The sequence below is a fragment of the Phoenix dactylifera genome, chromosome 17, assembly GCF_009389715.1.
Source record: "Phoenix dactylifera cultivar Barhee BC4 chromosome 17, palm_55x_up_171113_PBpolish2nd_filt_p, whole genome shotgun sequence".
NCBI classification, from domain to species: domain Eukaryota; kingdom Viridiplantae; phylum Streptophyta; class Magnoliopsida; order Arecales; family Arecaceae; genus Phoenix; species Phoenix dactylifera.
In genome coordinates this window covers 10,022,761-10,044,161 of record NC_052408.1, presented here as the reverse complement: position 1 = coordinate 10,044,161, position 21,401 = coordinate 10,022,761, and the positions used below count along the sequence as shown (strand labels likewise).

General features: G+C 40.4%; 2 protein-coding genes across 2 annotated transcripts; both read right to left on the bottom strand.

The window, feature by feature from the left end:
- Positions 1–531: 531 nt before the first annotated feature.
- On the bottom strand, positions 532–11,749 carry LOC103711880 (uncharacterized protein sll0005). The gene is made up of 15 exons (XM_008798193.4): positions 11,197–11,749; positions 11,052–11,096; positions 10,901–10,945; positions 10,623–10,772; positions 9,801–9,977; positions 8,850–8,993; positions 8,415–8,520; positions 8,073–8,221; positions 7,866–7,991; positions 7,017–7,160; positions 6,605–6,692; positions 3,452–3,825; positions 2,570–2,893; positions 1,546–1,761; positions 532–799 (listed from the first exon to the last, which is right to left on the bottom strand). Exons 1-15 carry the CDS (start codon positions 11,422–11,424, stop codon positions 665–667), a joined length of 2,451 nt encoding a protein of 816 aa, XP_008796415.2. The 5' UTR covers positions 11,425–11,749; the 3' UTR covers positions 532–664.
- Positions 11,750–12,741: 992 nt separating this feature from the next.
- LOC103711881 lies at positions 12,742–18,432 on the bottom strand. The gene is made up of 3 exons (XM_026806509.2): positions 18,248–18,432; positions 16,393–18,042; positions 12,742–13,524 (listed from the first exon to the last, which is right to left on the bottom strand). The coding sequence occupies exons 1-3, from the start codon at positions 18,422–18,424 to the stop codon at positions 13,174–13,176; spliced, it is 2,178 nt and encodes a 725-aa protein (XP_026662310.2). The 5' UTR covers positions 18,425–18,432; the 3' UTR covers positions 12,742–13,173.
- Positions 18,433–21,401: the final 2,969 nt, after the last annotated feature.

The window sequence follows — 21,401 nt, the reverse complement described above, 5'->3', positions numbered from 1 at the left end:
AAAAACACAAAATTAGAGTTCCCTTATAAGCAACCTGTCTACCAATTTTATTTTCCACGAATCATATAATACCACAAAATGATTTTATATCCATTATCTGCGCGTACTTAAAATATATACTAATATCTTTTAATAGATTTTGTATAGTTAAATTATGATCGATTACAATTTTGATTATATGTTCACCTTCTACACATTAATCTGTATGCGCATTTTTCTGGTTCCAACGAAAGCATCAAATGCTCTGGCTGACCGACTGCATATACAACAAATATTTTGGAGGCCGCTTACCAGCTCGGCAAGCTTAAAACCTGGTAAATCTTTCTTGGCCAATCAGAACATTTATCTCTGATTGACCAAAAAATACCTTACCCTTGATTAATGAATAGAACAGTCCCTGCCGACGCTTCAATTGTAACTGGTAGGAGCAACTGCAACACCTATCACTTCACTGATAGGAATTATTACAGAATTTACCGATAGACGAGGGGATTCCTCCACCGAAAAGGAGGAGGATGACGGGATAGAATATGGGCTGCAATTCTGCTTACTAATTGCATAGGTAACACTATACATGGTATTCGTCCCTTCCGAGGGAAGAGCATATTTCATATACAAAAGAAAGCTAATTTTTCTGATTTGTCTAAGTATATGGATTTGCAAGCTACAAAAATGTTTCTCTAATCAATCGTGCTAATATCCGTGAAGATAACCGGCTCCACACCTCTGGCAGCACTTTTGCAGAGATGCCTGGTAGCACAGGAAGAAGCTCTTGGATGATATAAGCAATATCTACATCCTGCCAATGGCCAACATATTAGAAACACTTCATTATTGCAAGATCCAGTTGGTTTAACATGAAGGATTAGATTGCATCAAAACACTGAACTAAGGAAGCCCGTGAAACAAGTGAACATTGGTTCTCTCCCCATGGGCTAGTGCAGTGATTATTAAACAAGATATCAGATGGGCTATTTGATATCCAGCGAACACTGGCACAATCAGCGATGGGGTTTTGTTGAACTCCAGAAACAATCTAATGGATTCTCTTTCAAACAAAACAATCTGATGGGTTCTACTAAAGAACATGCACAAGAATGCGAACCAATTTAACAGATACAAATGCTTGATGTTACAAGTACAATAGTGAAGTTGGTTATGGCATACTTCCTCACAACCAAGGATACGTTACAGGAAAGCCAACAAGTTTGATTATAAAGATCAAGGTGCTATGAGCATTTCATAATCACCACAATGTGAGGCAGAGCCAAAGAAATGGCAGATTGACAAAATTATATATGTTCAAATGTCCAGAAGTGCAAGTTCAATGGCAGATAATGGACCACTCATAAATGGCATCATGAACAATTAATCTCTAAGGTAATTTCCTACCTCTGGAAGTCATACTAGGATAGCGTAAGTCCATTTTCAGATAATAGTGACAATTACACCAAGCTTTTATAAAAGATAACACCAACCTCAAAATCTCATCAGTCCATATAAAAAATTATACAATGGATACTCAATATAGATAACAGGAGTTACCTGATCTAAAGTTGATTTCGATGAACCAGCAGTTAGAAACTTAACTACTTTCTGGACATTATTCAATATGGCCCTATCTTCCTCTGTGATTGTAGGCAGCAACGCTGCAGGTCTGAGAGGAACCATGCTGAAAATTGGGGCTGAGTTTGCAATTCCCAAAGCTCCAGTTATTTGTACCAACTGCTCTCTTGAAAGTGCATCAATTGCTTTGACAATCTGCAATTAATAGAAAACCCCAATCAAATGTATGTGCCCTACCCACCCACCAAGAAAATATGAAAATCTTTAAAGTCATAGAAAATTGTTGGCAGGTGAGCAATGCACCACAAGAAGCAACTTGCAAAAATTGAAATTTCTCAAATTTGCAGCTAGAAAAGCAGTCACAATAAATATACCATCAGACAGCCAATGAATCTGGATATACTTTACAAGCAATAAACGCTCTGTAGCATATACTCAATGATTACATATGAAGCTCACGCATAGACCAAGCATGACTAAATCAGCTTTCATTTTTTCTAAGTTCATTAACATGTTCCCAATGGTTTGCAGGAGTGAAAGTTACTGTTAAAAGAGCAAATCTATTAATAATATCACATGATTGTCCATTCTAGATTAACTGCTTCCTTAAACTGATACGACCATATTACCATCAAGACAAGAAATGGTTGGATTAGACTTGAAAACCATGGATAAACTACAATCTTTAAAAAAAAAATAACAATAAGCACAGTGATCATAATTGATACAGTTTTTACCTTCTGGACACAAAAATCAAAAGCATATCCAAAGAAGTTTGTAGAACATAGACCAGAATAAAAATTTTTGAAAGATGTGTGACTTGAGGATTTGAGACTCACGAGCAATATGACAAAAGACTCATTTGGGTCAATTTTGTATAAACAGAAAATGATGGAATATGACTTAGTTCATTGCGGGGATCCCACTATGGTACAACAAATATAAAGCCACATTATACAATGTGTGTACCCATTAAAAATAATAAAATATCAAAGAAATCTACCTCATCCAGAATAAATTCTCGAAAGAAGCTCCCTTTTTCAGACAGAAGAAATGCGAGGGCTGCCCTTGTTCTGATTGGCTGCTCTGCCTGAGGTACTATTGCCGGAAATACCGGAATTAAATAGCCTGGTTGAATTTGCAAAACTCCAAGATCAGCCATATTTCCGTTCATGTTCTCACCACCCCCACTTTTTGCTGCACTAATGAAATTCTCAAAGGCTTGCATAACATCGATGAATCTCTCTGCATCAAAAACTCCAGATTTTCCATATATAGTATAACGCAACGCCTTCCTTAATCGAGGGGATTCATCAGTTAAAAGTCTCTGTAATTGAAAAAAAATATTAGAAAAATTAGAACCTGGAGGTATAAGAACTAAAATAAAATCTATATGGAATGAAGTGAATTATGATGGAACCATACCAATACATTTTATTCACGGTGTGGTTATATAATGTACACAAATATAAAAGTAAAGGTTGACCAGGTTATCACATTTGGCTAAAATATATGATCATTTACATCTTCGCAATGTTTATTCCAATATGAGTTACTATTAATCCAAAAAAGAAATGGAATACTGTACAGGTCCAGAGTTGCTTATGCTACAAGAAGAAATAATATCAAGGTATTGAATTAATATGTGATATTTCCCTACATTATATCCAGGAATATCATAATGCACACAAACTAGTTTTACAAACAAAGGTGCAGCTCAACTTCAACATATAGATGGGACAACGATCTCTTCATACAAGAATCATGGCTTGGTAATATATCACCAGCAACGAATAATGCATACATGTTCACTGTAAGATCAAGATATAACAAGTGATGTATGGCAATTAAGAAAACTATAACAATATCAGTTGAAAAAGCATACCTGTGCAATATACGGATAAGCTTCATCTACAATGGCAAAATCAGGATTTCCCACTAATGCTATGCCTTCTAATACTCCAATAGCTCTGATGATTAAAGCAAAATATGGGGGTATTCTGAATGGATAATCAAATGTTATTTGAGCCAAATCAGAAGCTAGCTCCTGAAAATTAATATTTTTTGCACCCCCTCCTTCAAGTGCTTGATCAAAAACTTTAGCTAGGACAGGCAATATTGGATCCAAATTAACCCCATCCGGAATGAAATCGAGTTTGACGAAGTCCTTGACAATAGCACCATAGTCACGATGAATAAGGTGAGCTATTGCTTCAATCATACCATACTTTTTATCATCAGTCAATCTTGTCACAAGGCCTGAATCAGAAATGGCATGAATTGTATCATTCATGTCCGTTACAGAAGCCTACAAAATGATGAAAGCAGAACAACTGGTTGCAAATCGGAAAAAATTAACATCATCTCCCACCAGAAGTAGTTCATATTGCATATAGTAGAAAAATGAACTTGTGAATATGCTTAATAGCATAAAAACAGCAAACACACATGTAAAGTTGTATTAGAGTATTTAAACTTTGAAAAGTAGAAGAAACATGGTGAATAACAATTTTACATCTCACCTAGTTAGAGTCAAGGATCAATTCTTGTTTCCATTTTATGAATCTCAAGATAAATGAGCCAAAAGACCCATGAGAACATAATGGTAGAGATAATTATGCAAGAAAGCAGCAGAGAGTTTCACTCAAGCACACACCAAAAGGAAAATGGTTGAGATGCAATTTTTATCATCAACATCACAAATCTAAAGGTCAGCTGTCAATTAACAAAAAAGCTCCCCTTTTGTGCTTATGCTTTGCTTGCTTTGACATTTCAAAATATGCCAATCATTTTATAAAGCATGCACCAACAATCCAGATTAGACACTCTCCAATATACACAAGCATGTTCATTTTTCTTTTTGTTTAAGATTAAAAGGATACAAGATATGCCTAAATGTTTCGAACATGAATTCATGTGTAAATAAAGCCAAGCATTCATTTCACCAAGAATAGTCTGGATTCGTCAAATATGTATGTCTTATAACATGCATGTGTATCATTTGATGTCAATGTTGCCAATAGTAGACATGACGTAAAATGATTTGGTATGGTCATTTTCAAGTGACTCATTGTAGAAGTTTCAAGAGACCTTTACCCATTGCCAAAGGCTCATTAACCTTGGGTTTTCTTTCGCCTCATTCCATAACTTTACTCTAGTAATTGCACCTAATATTGAAATAACTAAAGAGGTCACCCTTAATAGGAGTGGTTGGTAGATTAACTCATAAAGCCAACCACAAATGGTAGAGACAAGGCTTGATGGCCATGGTTATGGCTAATTGCACTTAATTTTTGTAACTAACTGCTCTAGATATACAGTGCAAAATAACCTAGACATATGATGTATTTTTTTTTTTTTTTGAGTGTTATGCTTACTCTCATGGAACTATCAAATCAAGACTTTAACTGGTATGACTATAGCATGCTCACAGTCACAGACAATCATCAAGCCTTTTCCAAACATATGACTATAACATGATAGACTATTGAATATATGGCTTTAGTACGTTCTATAAAGGCCAACACCTAAGCTTCAGATGGATAACAAACAATAGTGGTTGATCAAGACCAAAATCAAACAAATGGAATTCGAGAGATCATAAAGCCCAGGGATGCCTTCTATGTCCCTTAAAATCACACTGGAGATTGTGCAACGATACCTGATTGTGCAAGGCGTTGCCAAAATGGGGTTCTAGAAAGGACTCCTTGCACCTTATTTTAATTGCATAAAGTTCTCATTCTTTTTATGAGTTTTGAAATTTATTCTTTTATGAGTGTTGAAATTTATATCTCAGATTTATATTACGGATATGTGCATATGTGAACAAAGTTTAGGCAGAGTTCAGATAGAAGCACTTCCAAATGGCTTGCAATTGGATTTATATGACATGAATGCAGTCACATGTGATGTTTGAGACGAAGTAGGAAAAGAAGATGAATGACTTGCTGTGGAATCTTAAATTTTAAATCAAACAAATTTGATGCATCAGGGAATGCCTAATCATGCGAACCTGTGGGATGTCTTCCTAAGATGAGGTTTTCTGTGGGATGTCAGCGCATCTGTTTTGGGTACAGAGGGCCTAAAACCATGCTCATCTGAAATGTTCCCTCTCATAGGATACCAGCCAATTTTTCCGGAAAATAGCAACACGAACATACACTAACTCACTAAGCATTTCCAGATATCACCTCATTTTATCCTTTCCCCTAGGCAAGATTAAAGAGAGACATTTGCCAGTGTACCAAACCTAGAAGATATGAATATTTAGAACCAGCAGACTTTGATAGCCAAATGATTTCTTTCCTAGATTCAAAATCCTATAGTACCAAATATTTTTAAATTTGATATAAATATTTAAACATAGATAGCATGTCTTAACCTCATCAATTTGTGCAAACTTTTATGTTAGCAGTAGTTCCTTTCCACAGCAAAAGATTGTTCAGATACATCTTGCTATTTCCATAGCACGTGCCTCCAAAACTGGATGCTCATAGCATTTATTCAATCTTGGTAAAGGAAACATTGATTTTAATTCATATGATCTATCTGCTTGTTACGTATCTATTTGAGGTCAGGGAAACATTGATTGATCCATGTTAATGACTAATGACTTTAAAGAAACCAAAATAAGAGAGTTATTTTTCCTTCTTTCATTCCCCCGCCCACTTACCTTCCTACTGCCTTTTTTTCGCCCAGATGGTGTAATACACAAACCTGGTATGAATACAGCCACGAAAATCAGAAAATAAAATGTCCCGAAATGCTATGGGTACATGAGCTTTAGAAAACTAAGGAATCCCTCCTGAATGATCCGCCACATACGAGGGCATCCCACTGCCTTTATAAGCAGACATAATTTGATGTTTACACTCTTTTCATTTTATTGGGTAAGGAAGTCTGTATTGTATTTAGAACTCCTAGAAGTGCATTAAACTCTACAAGGATATAGGATGAAGAATAAATTTTGCATGTATGATACTCCTAAACTTATAGACATATTATCCTCCATAAATAGTCAGGTAAAGTGGAGCATTACCAAAGTCAAGTATAGCCAACTTTCCATCTGGGGTACGAATCATATTTCCAGGATGAGGATCAGCATGGAAGAAACCAGTATCAAGCAACTGTAAATCCAACTTTAAAATGATCAGATAAAACTATATCATCACTTCCACAAAGCTTAGAATAAATGAATATATTTTCAAAAACTGCAGTAGCTATATTTACAATCTTAAGTTTAAATAGTTTGCAGATTCAAACTTATGATCTCCAGAAAGCAAGTGGGTAATAAAGGTGAGAGAAAAGGACATATTTTCAACTCATTTCTATGGTTAAAGGGCAGAGAAAAACTACTGTGCAGCAAAATTATTAATAAACCACAAACTAATGGGCAGGTGCAGCATGCATCACTTCCATTAGTAATGAACTGAAAAAGGGCGTCACATTACCTGTTTTAGGTAGCATATGACTCCAACATTAACCAGTTCCCCAACATCGTCCTCCGTACTCTGTGATAGTTTTTCTCCTTCTACCCATTGTGTGGTAAGAACCTTTCTTGATGTGTACTTACGGTAAGTCTTTGGTATTACAACCTGACATGTTAAGAATTCTTCAAATTAGCCAAAAAGTATTATTGTATATCTAAAAAGATGAAAGAAATTTAATGATTGCTTTGTACAACGCTGAGAGATCGTTGCATGTATGACAAGCAAATTGAGCAGTTCCATCACTTAGCTCAAAATAGCATTTTGAATTAAAATTTATGAGAAATCTCCAAAAGGAGGGTTTTCTATAATGAAAATTAAGGTCCATACTTCACCATCTGCACAAAACATGTCAACCTTGCCATAGGCAGAGACCAACAGTTGACCAAGACTAATGATAGAGAAAATGCAAGATGAAGAGGGGATGTTTCATAGCACGTTATTGTTCAAATGTTAGAGCCCCCATACCATGATCCCAAGTGATAGATCAAGTACCATATATCTATTTACGAAGATATAAGGGTAGAGCTGATTTTAGGTGTGGAAGCACATAGGAAATAAAAGAACCAAGCTTCGTAATAACTTGTCTGCTAATTCAACTAATAATTGCAATCACAAATTAAAATTCTTGATCTAAAGCCAAATCTAACAACTTCCTCTAGTGTCTTCAGGAACATAATCATATAGTTGCTTTAATTTTAAAAGAAAGAAGGACTTTTCTTTGCATTCACCAACTAGTTTAGTTACATCTTGAACAGTTAGGTTGGTGATGATTGATTCTACCATTCAAAAAGGTTAAGAACCAGTGACTACCTGAGGAAGGTCTTCTCTCATCATTTCCGCAAAAAGAGTTCCATTTTCACCTTCATTAATATAATCAAGTTCCTCAAAAAAGCGAGAAGCCCATTCATCCACCAGTCCAACAATGTCAATGGAAACCTGATGGATTAAAGAAAACATAAATAAGTGGTAGTCTGGTGAAGGAGTGACAGTTTTATTTGCTTCAGCAATAGATGTTACCTGTGGAAATCTTCTCAAAAACAATCCTAGCTTCCGAATAATGTATAGATCTACTGTTACGGTCTCAAGAACAAAAGGCCGCTGTACTTTGACAGCCACCAACTCGCCAGTTTCTTTTAATCGACCTTTGTATACTTGTCCTAAGGATGCTGCAGATAGAGCATTATGTCACAAGAGATTAGAAAAAAAGATATCAGCATCTAATATGACAATAGAAAGGCAAGATAATTGACAAAAAGTTCGGAAGGAAGAAAAGAAAGTATTCCACTGCTGATATACATGTCACTGCCACTTTCAACAAAAATGCAGAACAACTTTTTTGAGACAGATGGGTGAAATTACCAGCAGCAATTGGAGAGGAAGTCAGTTCAGAATAGATATTGTACCAAGGCTGACCAAGCTCTTCTTTGATAAGGGACATTGCTACATCATCTTGAAATGAAGGAACCTTCGAGTATCACACAAACAAAAACCAAATCAATTCAAGTAACATGCGTTCAGAGAATGGACTTGAAAACTAGTGTTAGTTTTCTTCCAAATAAAGTGCACCAAACAGATCAGAATTCGTATTGACAAAAATGTTATGAAATAAATTCTTTCTTAGAATGAAATATATACAAAATTAATGCATTTTAATTTAAGAGTTAGTAGCCAATACTGCTATCAATTTTATATGATAAGAACTTACTGTTCTTGCAACTAATATACCTAAAATCTAAAATTATATCATTTTCAATATTGTATCTAATAAATTTGTGAAAAATGTGAATAAGTTACCTTATCACAGAGCTTCTGCAATTCGGTCATTGCAGCAGGAGATAATATGTCTGGTCGAATACTTAGTGCTTGCCCAAGTTTAATGTAAGCTGGACCCAAAGATGTTACAATTTCCCTCAATTCAATGGCTCTTGCAACTTCGTTCTACAAGATACAAGCAGAAAGACAAATCATGAAGCACGAAAAAAATCCTATGAAATTGAAGGGGTAGATGAAATTTTTTTTTTAAAAAAAAAAATCCAGGTATTAGAAGAAGAAAAGAATAGCTTAAAAGTAACTAGCTAAAAGTCCAGATAAGTACACTGAGAGCATGATCTTAGTCATACATTCATACAGAGAGAGTATTTTCACAGCTTCCAGTCAGAAAAGCAATAGAAAAGCATTTGATGACCATAGACCTGTTCTGGTCGTAGCCACAATGTTCTATGCATTCACAATGCAAAATTTTCAACAGCCATGCTCAAGAACAGAACAAGCTGCCTTCAGCAGAATAAGCATGCATGACCAGCAATTTCATGGAATCTTATCATATTCATGAGTGAAAAGTAAGGATGCCAACTGACCCATAACATTAAGTCAAATCTAGGGCATTGATAACAGGTTATGAGGGGGATAATTCCTAAGGGTTGGTAGCACATGTTAACACTACAAGTCACAAGTAAGTGCTTCCTCTGCACATAATGACGAAGATGGCCTACTATCCCCTCCAATTTAAATACTAAATAACTATAAGTTCCAAATTACTCAAATAGATCTTGTAAGATTGCTTACATTTGAAAAAAAAGAAAGAAGGAAAGAAAATTAACAATTGATAACACAATAATATGCTGACTTAATGAATGATACCTCCTTGTAGTACCAAACCCTAGACCAACGAGGATCAGAAGCGGCAGCAAATTGTAAAAGCTGTTTTTTATTGGAAAAAGAAATTGCCTGTGCCTGTAGCTATACCTCTTTGAGCTTCTTGGTAACCAAATCCCATGCTAAATGAGATAGAAAGCCACCAGCAACAGATAGCAACTGTACAACACGTGTCGCAACAGCTCTAGGACGTTTTCCCCAATAAGACGCTATGATATCAGGATCATACACCAAAGGCAAAGTCTCACTGCTGGTCATTTCTGGTACCTATATAAGTAAATGCAGAAAGCCCTCAACAACATAAACAATAAAATCCCAAATAAATGGACTATGTTAACATTAATGCTTGCGTTGTTTTTATTGATTTTTGGAGTGCGCATTTACAGGCAACAATTTCCCAGGAGAATCCTTGAGACCATAATTTCAACAAAAACTTAAACGATCTTCAGAACTCTCCAGAACTAACTCTGACTGATGTGAGTTATTACTTTGGGAAGCTACTGTTTTGTGTATCCAACAACTCAATCTGACATCCCAAACCCTAATTTAGATCATTTGCAGTCATCAGAAAGTAAGAGTTCATGTGACACATCTAGTTTCTTGACCTCAATATATGATGATAAGCATTAACAATGAATTTACATCGACCTCAATAAATGATGATAAGAATTAAGAATGACTTTGAAGTTTTTGTCTATCCACTTTTTCTGCTACGCGCCATAAAACTCGCATGACCAGCAGACATTCTTGCAGAGACAAAAATACCAGCGGAGACGTCAAAAGAGCTCGAAGATATGCCGACATAGCAGGTCCATCGAACGAGCATGCAACATTGAATTCTCCCGGTGCCAAGCTAGGAGCGCTTCCTACATACTCTTGAAAAAGGAAAGATTAAAATCAAAAGGAACGGACCTCAACAAGGCGGAGCCGGATATTCTCATCAGCAAACTGCGAATCAGAGAGATTCTGACCGCGGAGTCCTCTCATCAGTGTCGCCAGCTGCTCGTCCTCCTCCATCTGCTTCCTCACCCTCTTGATCTCCTCCGACACATTCCCAAGTCCCTGAAAAATCCCAAGAAACCATCAAAAAGAATCATCAGAAAAAAAAAAAAAAAAAAAAAACCAAAAGCGTAAAGAAAATTTAAATTAAAAAAAAAAAAAAAATACCCTATCCCCAATCTATCTCTTACGTTCGTGGTCTCATTGGGTGCCTTCAGCGAGGAAGCTTGAGACTTCTGAAAAAGCCAAGAAACCACCAAAAGGAGTCTCAGAAACCGGGAAAAGGGGGGGAAAAACCCTACTAGAAAATCAAGAAACCCTAACTCCAAATCGATTCCTTACGTTCGCGGCCCCATTTGGCGCCTTGCGCGAGGAACCTTGAGAGCTCTGAACAATTCCAAGAAACCATTAAGAAAAAGTCCAAAACAAGGAATCATACGGAGAAAAACAAAATCCAGAAACCCATAGCTCAACATCGATTTCTTACGTTCGCGGCTCCGTTGGAAGTCTTGGACGAGGAGGATCTGAAATCAGGCCCAGCATTACCGGACTTTGGCTCCGTGGCCACCGCGAATACCCCGGACCGCGGCGACCTAGAGGCGATAGGGCGGTGGCAATTCCTCCTCCGTCCTATTTCGAATCCATCGGGCGAAGGGGCGAGCGAGCGGCGGAAGGGCTTGATGCCACAGTAGACGAGCTGAGGGGCGGCTTCCATGGCAGAAGAAAGCGGAGCTCCCCCTCTCTTCTCCCCTTTCTTGATCTCAGATCTGGGACAGAGATCAAGAGAGAAGACGAAGAGAAAAAATGGAGGGAGGAGGAGGAACCTTTTATAGCGTTGCTACGCTGGCCGGAGTCGTGGAAGGCGGTCGAAGACTTGAAGCGGATCAGCTATGGTCAGTAGTTACAAGAGTCTAGCGTTTCTCTGGACATTTTATAGTAACCGTCCCATCCAATACGTAACGAGATAAAAAATTCTTCATATGAAAAGCAAATGCAGCTGCAAAAGAAGCACCGGACGGAGTAGACAAAGAAAGAGGTCATAAGGGAACAATGGACCGGGGCCGACAAACACTAGAGGATATGCCGCTAGCGTCTCAGACGAGGTGTCGCGTGTTTCTTTTCTTTTTTCTTTTTATTTACGTGGCTCCCGGCCACCGGGCTCAAGGGAGAAGGCCTGGACGGTGGGGGGACACGTGGCGGTTATCGTAGAGGGGCGATGGGCACCGCTTCACCGTCAATGTTGTAAGGCTGTCGCATTTCCTGGGGACAAAATATTGCCACGTGGCCTGAAAGGCTTTTTATGACGTCAGCGTTGAAGCAACGGTCAGTGGCTGGTTCCCGAGCGAGCTGCACTAAACACGTGATTTCTTCACGGGACCGGGTTGTATCGTTCCCGAGAAAGAACGGCTCACCTTCCTTCGCACGAAAACACCGTTGGATAACCGACTACACAGATCCCAAAGCACTCCGAACTCGTCATTCATCCGTCGGCACAGCTCTCAAAGCTAGTAGCTGATGATCCAACGGTGGATACGCACGAAAGAAAGTAAGTCCTTCTTTCGCGAGAGACACACCCCCAACGCATCATTACACCGAGATCAAGACCTCCCGACTAGTGTGAAAGGACCACACATCAGGGGTCCCACCTCTTATTTACTTACTAGAGGGGTGTTTAGTATTTTTCTTGAGGAAACAGTCCTCCGGTCCTTTCTTGGCCAACTACATTTTGGTCCGGTTTTATCGCTAAGTAGTTGAAAAATAACGATAAACTGAAAAAACTTAATTTCGTTACAGCCATTGCGACGAGGCCGTGACTTCGACATTGGTGTATCCTGCCCGTAACAATTTCTTTGTGGTATTCCTCGCAGAAAGTAATTTGTTTATGGTAGCAAAAATGTTGATCGAATGTAACGTACTGTCATGGAGCCATATGGGACCTGCAAGAAAAATTTGTTTATGGTAGGCAATATGTCGATCAAATGTATTTCTCTCAGAAGGTAATTTGGTTCATCAAAGCAAACACCTGAAAAAATATATATAATGAACGCAATAGAATCTTTGTAGCCAAACTAATGCATATGATAAGTATCCATTATGCATGGACTGAATATATGTCGCTCCCACAAGGCCCATTATGAGGGTATCCTCAAGGGTGAAACTATTTTGCAACGGTATCCAAAATTCAAAATTATCATAATATTCAAATTAGATGACCAAGGACAAAAATGACTCGAGCAAGACTTCATAATGTTGCGTGTAAAAAATTACACTGCAGGGAAATCCTTCATCACCAGAAAGAATGCGCCGACGGATCTAACTCACCAACGTAGGTTAAAATCAGTTTCCGCAGAAGGCTTCTGGAATTCATTTCACTTCGAGCATCGCCCAGGAATTTAAAATCTCATGGAGTTTACACGGTTTTGCCCACAGGCTCCATCCGGGCACCGTTGCATCTCTCGCGGACTCAGATTCTTGCCTTCCCTTGTCTAGTTTGCTCTGGCCTCTTCTTAGATTTGCACTTATTGTCCTGCAATTTCTTTTTCTTTGCTTCAGGCGATATCCAAGTATAATCTGGGGGTATCGTGAAAGGATCCTCGATGTTTTCAACACAGTTGCTTGGTCCTGATGATTTTGATCGTTTCTGATGGGAAGATCCCTTGATCCACTGAAGCCATGAACTTGAGGGCTGCTTTTTACTAGGGTGGTTCTTCTCAGGACTCGAAGGAGGTGTGGAGAAATCTTCCAATGGCTGTAATTCTTCGAACTTGGTAAACGTGACGAGGACTCTGATGGTAGGCACAACTGGGATGGCAACCTGAAAATAACCACCATGTGCTCAGAAAGAGAGACTACATGAAAGGACATCCGGAATAAATGGGAAGTTTATAAAATTATCAGAAGCAAAAGAGCTCAAAGGGAATATAATTGACCATGGGTTCACAAGCAACCCAACAATTCGAGAGTAATTCAAACAATAAGCGAAGCCCAGTTCAGTTACCGTTATGCAGCCCCCTGATACTTGTGTCGAAATTTCAAGGTTGCTCTTGGAAACCTTATCTAGATTACAAATCTGGTGGGAAGCAGGCCAACAAAACTATAACAAGAATAAGTAAAACTTTGCAGGCTACAAGAATCCGACCAATCATTAGCATCCTCTAATTGGTCATACACAAAATCAGGTAGCCACAAAATTTTCAAGGTAGCATTCTATCAAAAAACTTAAGGTAACAACTCAAAACATGTAGACAATAGCCAAGCAAAAAGGTTTTACTCAGAGGGAGAGAGAGAAGCTCTAGATGTTTCTGTCCCAAGCCCTATTAACAATGCAAAACACTGAAAAATGCATAGTACTGTAGCTATGCCAATTATTTCTAAGCCATCACCATTAACCAAACTGTCAAATAGCGCTGTGGAGCTCCAACTCTGAACTCAAGAAACAGGGCATGCTTTATTTCCCCGTTGAACTACACAACCATGATTCCACAAACTATGCTTATCTACCTAACTGTCCTCGCGATGCCTGCTTTACATATCAGATTAATACTACATTCTTAGTTTTTTACCTCCTAATGATAACTTCTACAGAATATAAACACTTCTTATGTACCTGGCACTCCACTCATTCCTTGCCCTGTGGTCTGTGGTGTGCGCTTTGACTCACCATTTGCCACTCAGGACACCTCCAACCCCTAAAATAACCCCAATGGATACCAAAATTATGGAGCATGTAAAGAAAATCTGAGAAGCACTCAAAAACCAAGAGCACCAACTCATCTAGCAGAATTAAGTCTTCTGAGTCCAAGAGCATTTCCAGCCAACCTACCAGGTGGTCAGCTTGACCATAGATTTGAGAAGTCTGAAGGACACAAAGAAGGTTCCAAGATTCCCACACCAAAGCTCAGCTGCCATATTCTAGGTTCAGGCACCAAACTTCTAAATGTGAATCAGTTATGGTCCATCAATAAAAAGTCTTTTTTTCCTTAGTTCTCCGATATCCACCGTGCAATGTAAGACTGATAGAAAACTAGAAGTTTTTGTCAACTTAATGGTCCATACCAAATGGATGACACTCGCGCCCTGCACAACCAGTCCATTTGCATAGAACTAGTGTTTCCCTAGCATATGTTTAAGCTACTTATTTACTCGGCTGCACCCCTTTCCAAGGTAGTATCAACAGAGGAAAGAGACGGTCATCCACATATCAAGAAGAGCACAGTGAGCACCTGATATACTAATGCCGCAGGGAATGACTGTTCTTTCGTAGAAAAACAAACATGAAAGTGCAGATAGTAGCTTCCTGTTGTTATCCAAGGAATTTCTGATGTTCCAAGGTACAAAGCATCCAGATAGTGTAAGAATATTTCCAAATCATGGTTATATAAGATATTTGAAGCAAATAATTTTTCATTAGGTATAGGTTTCCTCTCAATATATAAAATAACAGATTTCGTCATCAAATAGAGCTTATGATGCCAAGAATGTGATTGCGCTCCTTTCTACAAAATTGAAACAAGGAGGGATAGAGAAAAGATCAATCTTCACCACTAGTTAGCAAAATGGTAAATACAGTTACTCCAAATAATTATGAAGATAATTTATTTGAGAAGTTGAGATCTGCCCTTCTCAAAGCAAGATGATTGGACTACAGATCAAATTTTTGATCCCCATCTCTTAAACATTCATCTAAGATTTCTTCCAAGTACCAGTCTATTGTTGGCTTCTCAAGCTTTATTGATTTTGAAGATCACCTTTCCAAACATGGATTAAACAGAAAAGCGAAGGTGGAAATTTGTCTAGACTTTCATAAAATATGTGCTTTTTCACACAACATTCTTTTTTTTTCTTGATAGTGCACAACATTCTTGAATGGCACAAGTATTAATATCTTCATGATCACGAGCTATGGTGTTCAGAACTAGATCGACCTAGTAACAACTCTCGTGCCTCAAAAATGATTGCATGACAATAGAAATCTATGCATGCAAAAGGTGTGTGCTACAGAAGCAGGTTCTTGCATAAGGAACAAAAGGGAGATAAACAGTGAGAGGAATATGAAAAGTAGTTTGCTGGATTACAAGATAACCATTTCAGAATTCCAGCTCAAATTGATATGATTGTGAGATCCACTATAAAAACCAAAAATTAGATTAGAAAAGCTCGGCATTTATCAACCCATCAGAGACTGAAAATCTTTCATTTTTCGGGCCAGAGGACCCTACAAATGTAAATGTAGCTCTATCATCCATATACATAAGCACCATCATAAAGGCCGACCCTTTAGCATGCGACTCAGTTTGATCAAGTACTTGGTTGTAAATCACAAATTATTTTCTAGGAGGACGAGTTAGTGTCCAGAAAATCGAGATAAAGTTTGACCATTCAAGCACCCATCTTCTATTAAAACATTCTGATAACAACATTTAGAAATCCATCTGAAGAAATAAGATGTCACAAAAAAGAACTGGCAGATTCCTTGACTAACAACAAAAATGGAAGATACCAATCTATGTAAGTTTGCAAAAGATATGACCAATTACAGCTAACAAGATGAAACTACATCTGGCTATCAGATATGCAACAAAGATTATCAACATGAGGAATAGAAAAGGAAATACTTGCTGAAGAAATTATTAAAGTCTGAAATAAGTAAAAGACCCATTCAACATATGTCATTAGGCCATACCTTGACTGGAAAAGTCCCAGAAGGAAGTTTTGTAGTTAGCAGTTCTTGCAAGCGGCGAATCGCCTTCACCTTATTCGCAAGTATGTCGAGCAGTGGCAGAAACTCCTCGGTCCTAATTGGAAAGTCAGGAGAAAGCCAGAGAACAGGCCTCAAAGCTCTCTTGAACTCGCTCTCCCGGCGTCGACTCCCATTCTCCAGATTCGCTGTAGATTTCTTCAAATCCCTGACCCTTGCCTCTTTTATGTCCTCTCTCCTGCAGGCAATCCCTATCGAATGCCTTCCCTGGCTACCAGGAGTCCTAGATGGAGGCGAATCCCCAAGGAGGTTGCTCACTTTCTCATCTACACAAAGTGAGCTCCTTGGCGGTGCCATCTTCTGCTGCAAATCCTGCTTGTGATGATCAAGATCATCCTTCTTTCCCCAATTGCCGAGCCAGCGTTTCTTATCTTGCTTCCTCCCGCCATCGCCCCAACTACTCGCATCCTCGTCCGGAATTTCTCTCGGCTCGTAGCAACTGTGCCGGTGCCTCACAAAGTCATCGGAGAGACCTTCGTCAATAATATCCGGCGACCCCATCTTCAAAGCGATTTCCAGTTGCTTCCGCTCCTCCACGGTCAAGATATCCTCGTAGTTGTCGTTCTCCGTCTCGTTGTCGTTGCAAGAAGGGACGACGGCCTCCTCGTCGTCGGGCGCCACGCCGGGGACCCGCCGGGACTTGACGCTCACGACCACATGATGCATGTCATACACCTTGGCCTTCCACGAGCCGACCGTCTCCGACCGCTCCTGCCGCCTCCAGTTCAGCTGCGGCAGCAGCACGGCCCGCGTCACGTCGATCCCCGGCCGGAAGATGTTCGTCTTAGACATGGCCGAGACTTCCTGCTGGACCTCGGCATCGCTCGCGGGCGCCCCGGCGCCGTCGAGAGCATTCACCACCTCCTTGTCCTTGTGCGAGACGATGCACAGCGATCCGGAGGGCACGTTGCCGTCCTCCGAGCCCTCCCCGAGGAAGAGAATGCTCTGGTCGGCCCGCTGAATCTTGAATCCGTCGAATCCGGCGAGCGTCATGTCGGCGCGCAGATTGGAGCCCCTCTTCCAGATCTTGTAGGTGTCGGAGGGGGCGATTCTCGAGATGAAGGGGATGACGGAGCTCTCGAAATGGAAGGTGATCTCCATGTAGAAGTCCCGCATCCGCCGCATGGTAGCGATGACGCGGGGAAGGCGGCGGCGCCACTTGGCCCAGGCCTGGGGCTGGTGGTGGCGGACGATGACGCCGGCGAGGTGCTCCTCGTGGGCGCAGATGGCCTCGTGGAGTGCGCTCCAGCCATGCTCGTTGTGGAGGCTCCAGTCAGCGCCGGCGGCCATGAGGAGCTCGGCGGCGGTGGCGTCGCCGAGGCGGACGGCGAGGTGGAGCGGGGTCTCGCGGTTAGGGACGTCGCGGCGGTCGAGCGCCGCGGAGATGGCGTCTGCCTTGGCCTCCTCGGCGAAGGAGTCGGCCTCGGTGCGGATCTCGGAGGGCTCCGCGAGGCGGGGGAGGGAGGAGATAATGGTCTTAAGGGCCTCATAGTCGCGGGCCAGGACGGCCTTGTGGACGGGGCTGTGCGAGTACTTGGATGCATCGATCCCGGCCATTCCTTTTTCTCTTCGTTTCTTCAGGGAGAACGAAGGTAAGAATGAAACCAAGAATTGTGTTGAGAGAGAGAGATAGAGGGAGGGAGATGAAGGACAATCTATGTGAATTTCATGGAGAGAGAAAGAGAGAGGAGGAATCAAAGTAAGGATGGAATGGAAGAAGAGGCATTATTAAAGGAAAGAGAAGGAAACGGAAGAGGAGGTTACAGAGAGAGAAACTTACATCGCTCATTCTTTGCTGTTCCTTACTTGGGAAGAGGAGGAGGAGGGAACTGGATATGAATAAAGAACAGAGAGAGGAGGAGATGGGTGAGGGACGAAGGGGGGGACGGAGAGGAAATTTTTTAGAGGATCGCTGTGCTCCCCCGAAGGCAGCTGCGCAAAATGGACACCGACCCATTTTTGAAGCCTCCTCCCCGATTCTCGGAGATTTGGGGCAGTGGGGTACTCGTGTACTTTTCACATTTCATCAGTGCAATCACAATTTTACCCTCGAAATATCACCATAGATCCTCGTTCATACCTTTGGGTCGATCATTTTCCGTTTCCCCTCCGATCGACTTCTAAAAAGGATCGGCGAGGACGCGTGTTCGTTCTCTAGCTCGTTAGAAATATTTCGACTCCTGCTAGCGACCAGTAAGGACAAGCCACGTAGAACATGCTTGCTGTTTGATGCTTGGTTAGAGTACCATCGCAGTCTCGCTTCGGCATTGCTAGCAGAGTCAAAAAATAAAATACTCTATGAATGTGGAGGAATGAATATAAAACGGGTTCAAAAAAATTTTTCAGAATAGTAAACAGCAAAAAAGACGACTCGGTCAGTAGCTTTGTTAATCTTCCGGAATACATGTACAACCTGAAAGACATTACACTTCATCTGCAACTTTCGGATGTCATCTACAAGCAGATGATCGGACACTCACGCTCTTTCTATAGAATTCGCTCAATCACCTTCATTGAGTTTTTCCTTCAAAATGATGCTCCTAGTTTCCAGTACTCACCTCGCATAGGAAACTCCCTTCCAGACGGTCCGAAGTTCCACCTCCGAAACTGAGGTCTCGAATGTATGCCGTCCTCTCCCCGCAATTAGTCTAAACTCGTGATCTCTAGTCACAAAGGTAATACCAGAGCGGCCTCCACCAACTGGCACACTACCATCAAAGTCATGGAGTACTTTTCGTCCACGAAACTGCCTAATAAGGTATTCTGCTGTTCTGGCTTTCACAGCCGAGCTGATTGAATCCGCTGCTAGGTGGTGAGTGAAACAGAGTCACGGCCCAGTCTCTCCGCGTTTTGTTTTTTCGTGCCTTTTGGGGGCACAGGGAGGAGTGGGGACCGCCGCGGTTCATTTTAGTTCCCAGGCCCTGAAACTTTTCCACTAGGGTTCCTTCTGTCCTCAGAGGCCGATATCGGGCTAGAGAGGACGCGTGGAAGGACCGGGAGTTGCTGGGAAGAGGAGTCTGGGAGAGACCGGGTCTCCCCTTTTAGGGGAGAGTCAAAGATGCCTCTCTTTTTTCTTATTGGAAGCTGCAGCGAGCCAAAGAGTTGGTGTATACTAGGATGGCAATCGACAAGTAACTTTCTTTCAATATATTTTATTGGATTCTTATTTTGTCTGTGTTGATATGGAGGCATGATTTGCTCGATGATGGTTGCTCAGGTTATTGAAATAGTAGGATCACGAGCTTGCACAATGAGATTCTAGCGGATTTTAGGGAATGTAGAGCGTTTGAATGGAATGAACGTTATATGGCAATGGCAAATTGGCACTCCATTAGGGGATTTGCTTCCAAAAGGATTCCACTTGGGCAATAATCTGCAATCTGTTGTCCACCTTTTCCATTATAACTGCGTTTATAGAAACAGTGGAGGCCATCACTCGCCCATAACATAGGCCAAAAGGCAAGAACTATCATGGAACTTATATATCTCTAGCTTAGCACCATGAGGTGGAGCCTCTTGATTAGACGAGAGAATATCTTTCTCCATCACATTGCTATACAATCCCCCTTTGTTCTCCAACTAGTGCGGGACACAGGGCACATTTAAGGGAAAAGCCTGAATTTTTGTGAGCATGGGGCATAGAACTAATGGATTTCAGCTAATATGATCGGTTCTCTTTTTTAAACAAGCATACAACTAATGGACATGTATTTTTTTTTCTTATCAATAAACAATATTTAAAAACCAGACCTTGGCAGTGGATAGCAGTGCATCATAGTCCACATAGGTTGGATCTTGATTGGCATGATTTATCAAACGCAATGCATGGTTGCACTCTTAGATGCTCTCTTTTTCGAAGAAAAGAAAAGAAAGCTGTCTGTTATTACTAGGTGAAACAATATTTTGGCAATTGGCAGCGAAGCACTTGAAAGATCCCTGCCTCTAGCATCCACAATTTACGTCGAAATTATGTTATTCAGAAGGAGGCTAACATCTAGGTTCATTACATTTTGCAATTCAAGTTGGGTTTGTCACATAAGAAACTTTACTATTGCTATCAAGTAGAGCACAAGGCACCACTGGTTTCAAGGTTTAGCTAATAATATAATCTTCAAGTATGTCCAAGATAAACTTATTATTACCATACTTCCTGCACAAATGTTATGAAGGAGACAATTAAGATTAATGAGAAGTAATTAGGATACATTTATCTCTTCTTTTTTTTTTTTATGTGTTTATGCTTCGGACAGACATGTGCCCTAAATGATGCTAAAAGACTGAGTCCGATCATCTTTTGCCAACTCATTACTGTGGTGATTCATTGCACTTAATCGATTCATAATTATGATATAACATAAACAAGTGCAATGCTACAATTCCTTGCTCATGTTCATGTTAAATTTCTCTCCTGACGGTGGGGTAGGAAGGCTTGGTATGATTCAAGAGTATTTGAATAGTCAAATACAAGAAACTTAAGCATGAAGGAATGTAATTTATGATTTTTTTTAAGATAGGCATTTTGCACTATTTTGATGTGTATATGTTCAAAAACGTCAAAAAAAAAAAAAAAAGGGGGGGTCCCCAAAAGTCTTCGAAACAAGCAACACGCTGGTCCAGAACGCCTCATCGAGTAGTCAGCTATGAAAAAAAGCCACCCAATCTGCAACTCCATTTAATAGGTATATCTCACTTGCGGTATCACATATCTTTCCGAACACCGGAATACGTGCATCCGACAGCCATTGTTTCGTGGAAGGTGCGAAGGGGCCGAATTTAGATGCAGATCGTATAAGTAGTTAAAATAGCCCAAAACTTTTATCATGGGGACCAGAATAATTTAAGACTGCGGCCCGTCGGTCGGCCCATTGGGACAACTTCGTTGGACTAGGGGTGGCAGTCGGGTCGGGTCGGGTCGGGTCATAAACGGGTCGGGT

Coding starts and splice junctions, on each gene's coding strand:
- LOC103711880 (XM_008798193.4), bottom strand. CDS start 11,424: ATGGAAGCCGCCCCTCAGCTCGTCTACTGTGGCATCAAGCCCTTCCGC. Junction 8,222..8,414: donor TTCCTCTCCAATTGCTGCTG/GTAATTTCACCC, acceptor CTCTATCTGCAG/CATCCTTAGGACAAGTATAC. Junction 6,693..7,016: donor TCATATGCTACCTAAAACAG/GTAATGTGACGC, acceptor TTGGATTTACAG/TTGCTTGATACTGGTTTCTT.
- LOC103711881 (XM_026806509.2), bottom strand. CDS start 18,424: ATGGGTCGGTGTCCATTTTGCGCAGCTGCCTTCGGGGGAGCACAGCGA. Junction 18,043..18,247: donor AACAGCAAAGAATGAGCGAT/GTAAGTTTCTCT, acceptor TTCTCCCTGAAG/AAACGAAGAGAAAAAGGAAT. Junction 13,525..16,392: donor CTGGGACTTTTCCAGTCAAG/GTATGGCCTAAT, acceptor GGTTATTTTCAG/GTTGCCATCCCAGTTGTGCC.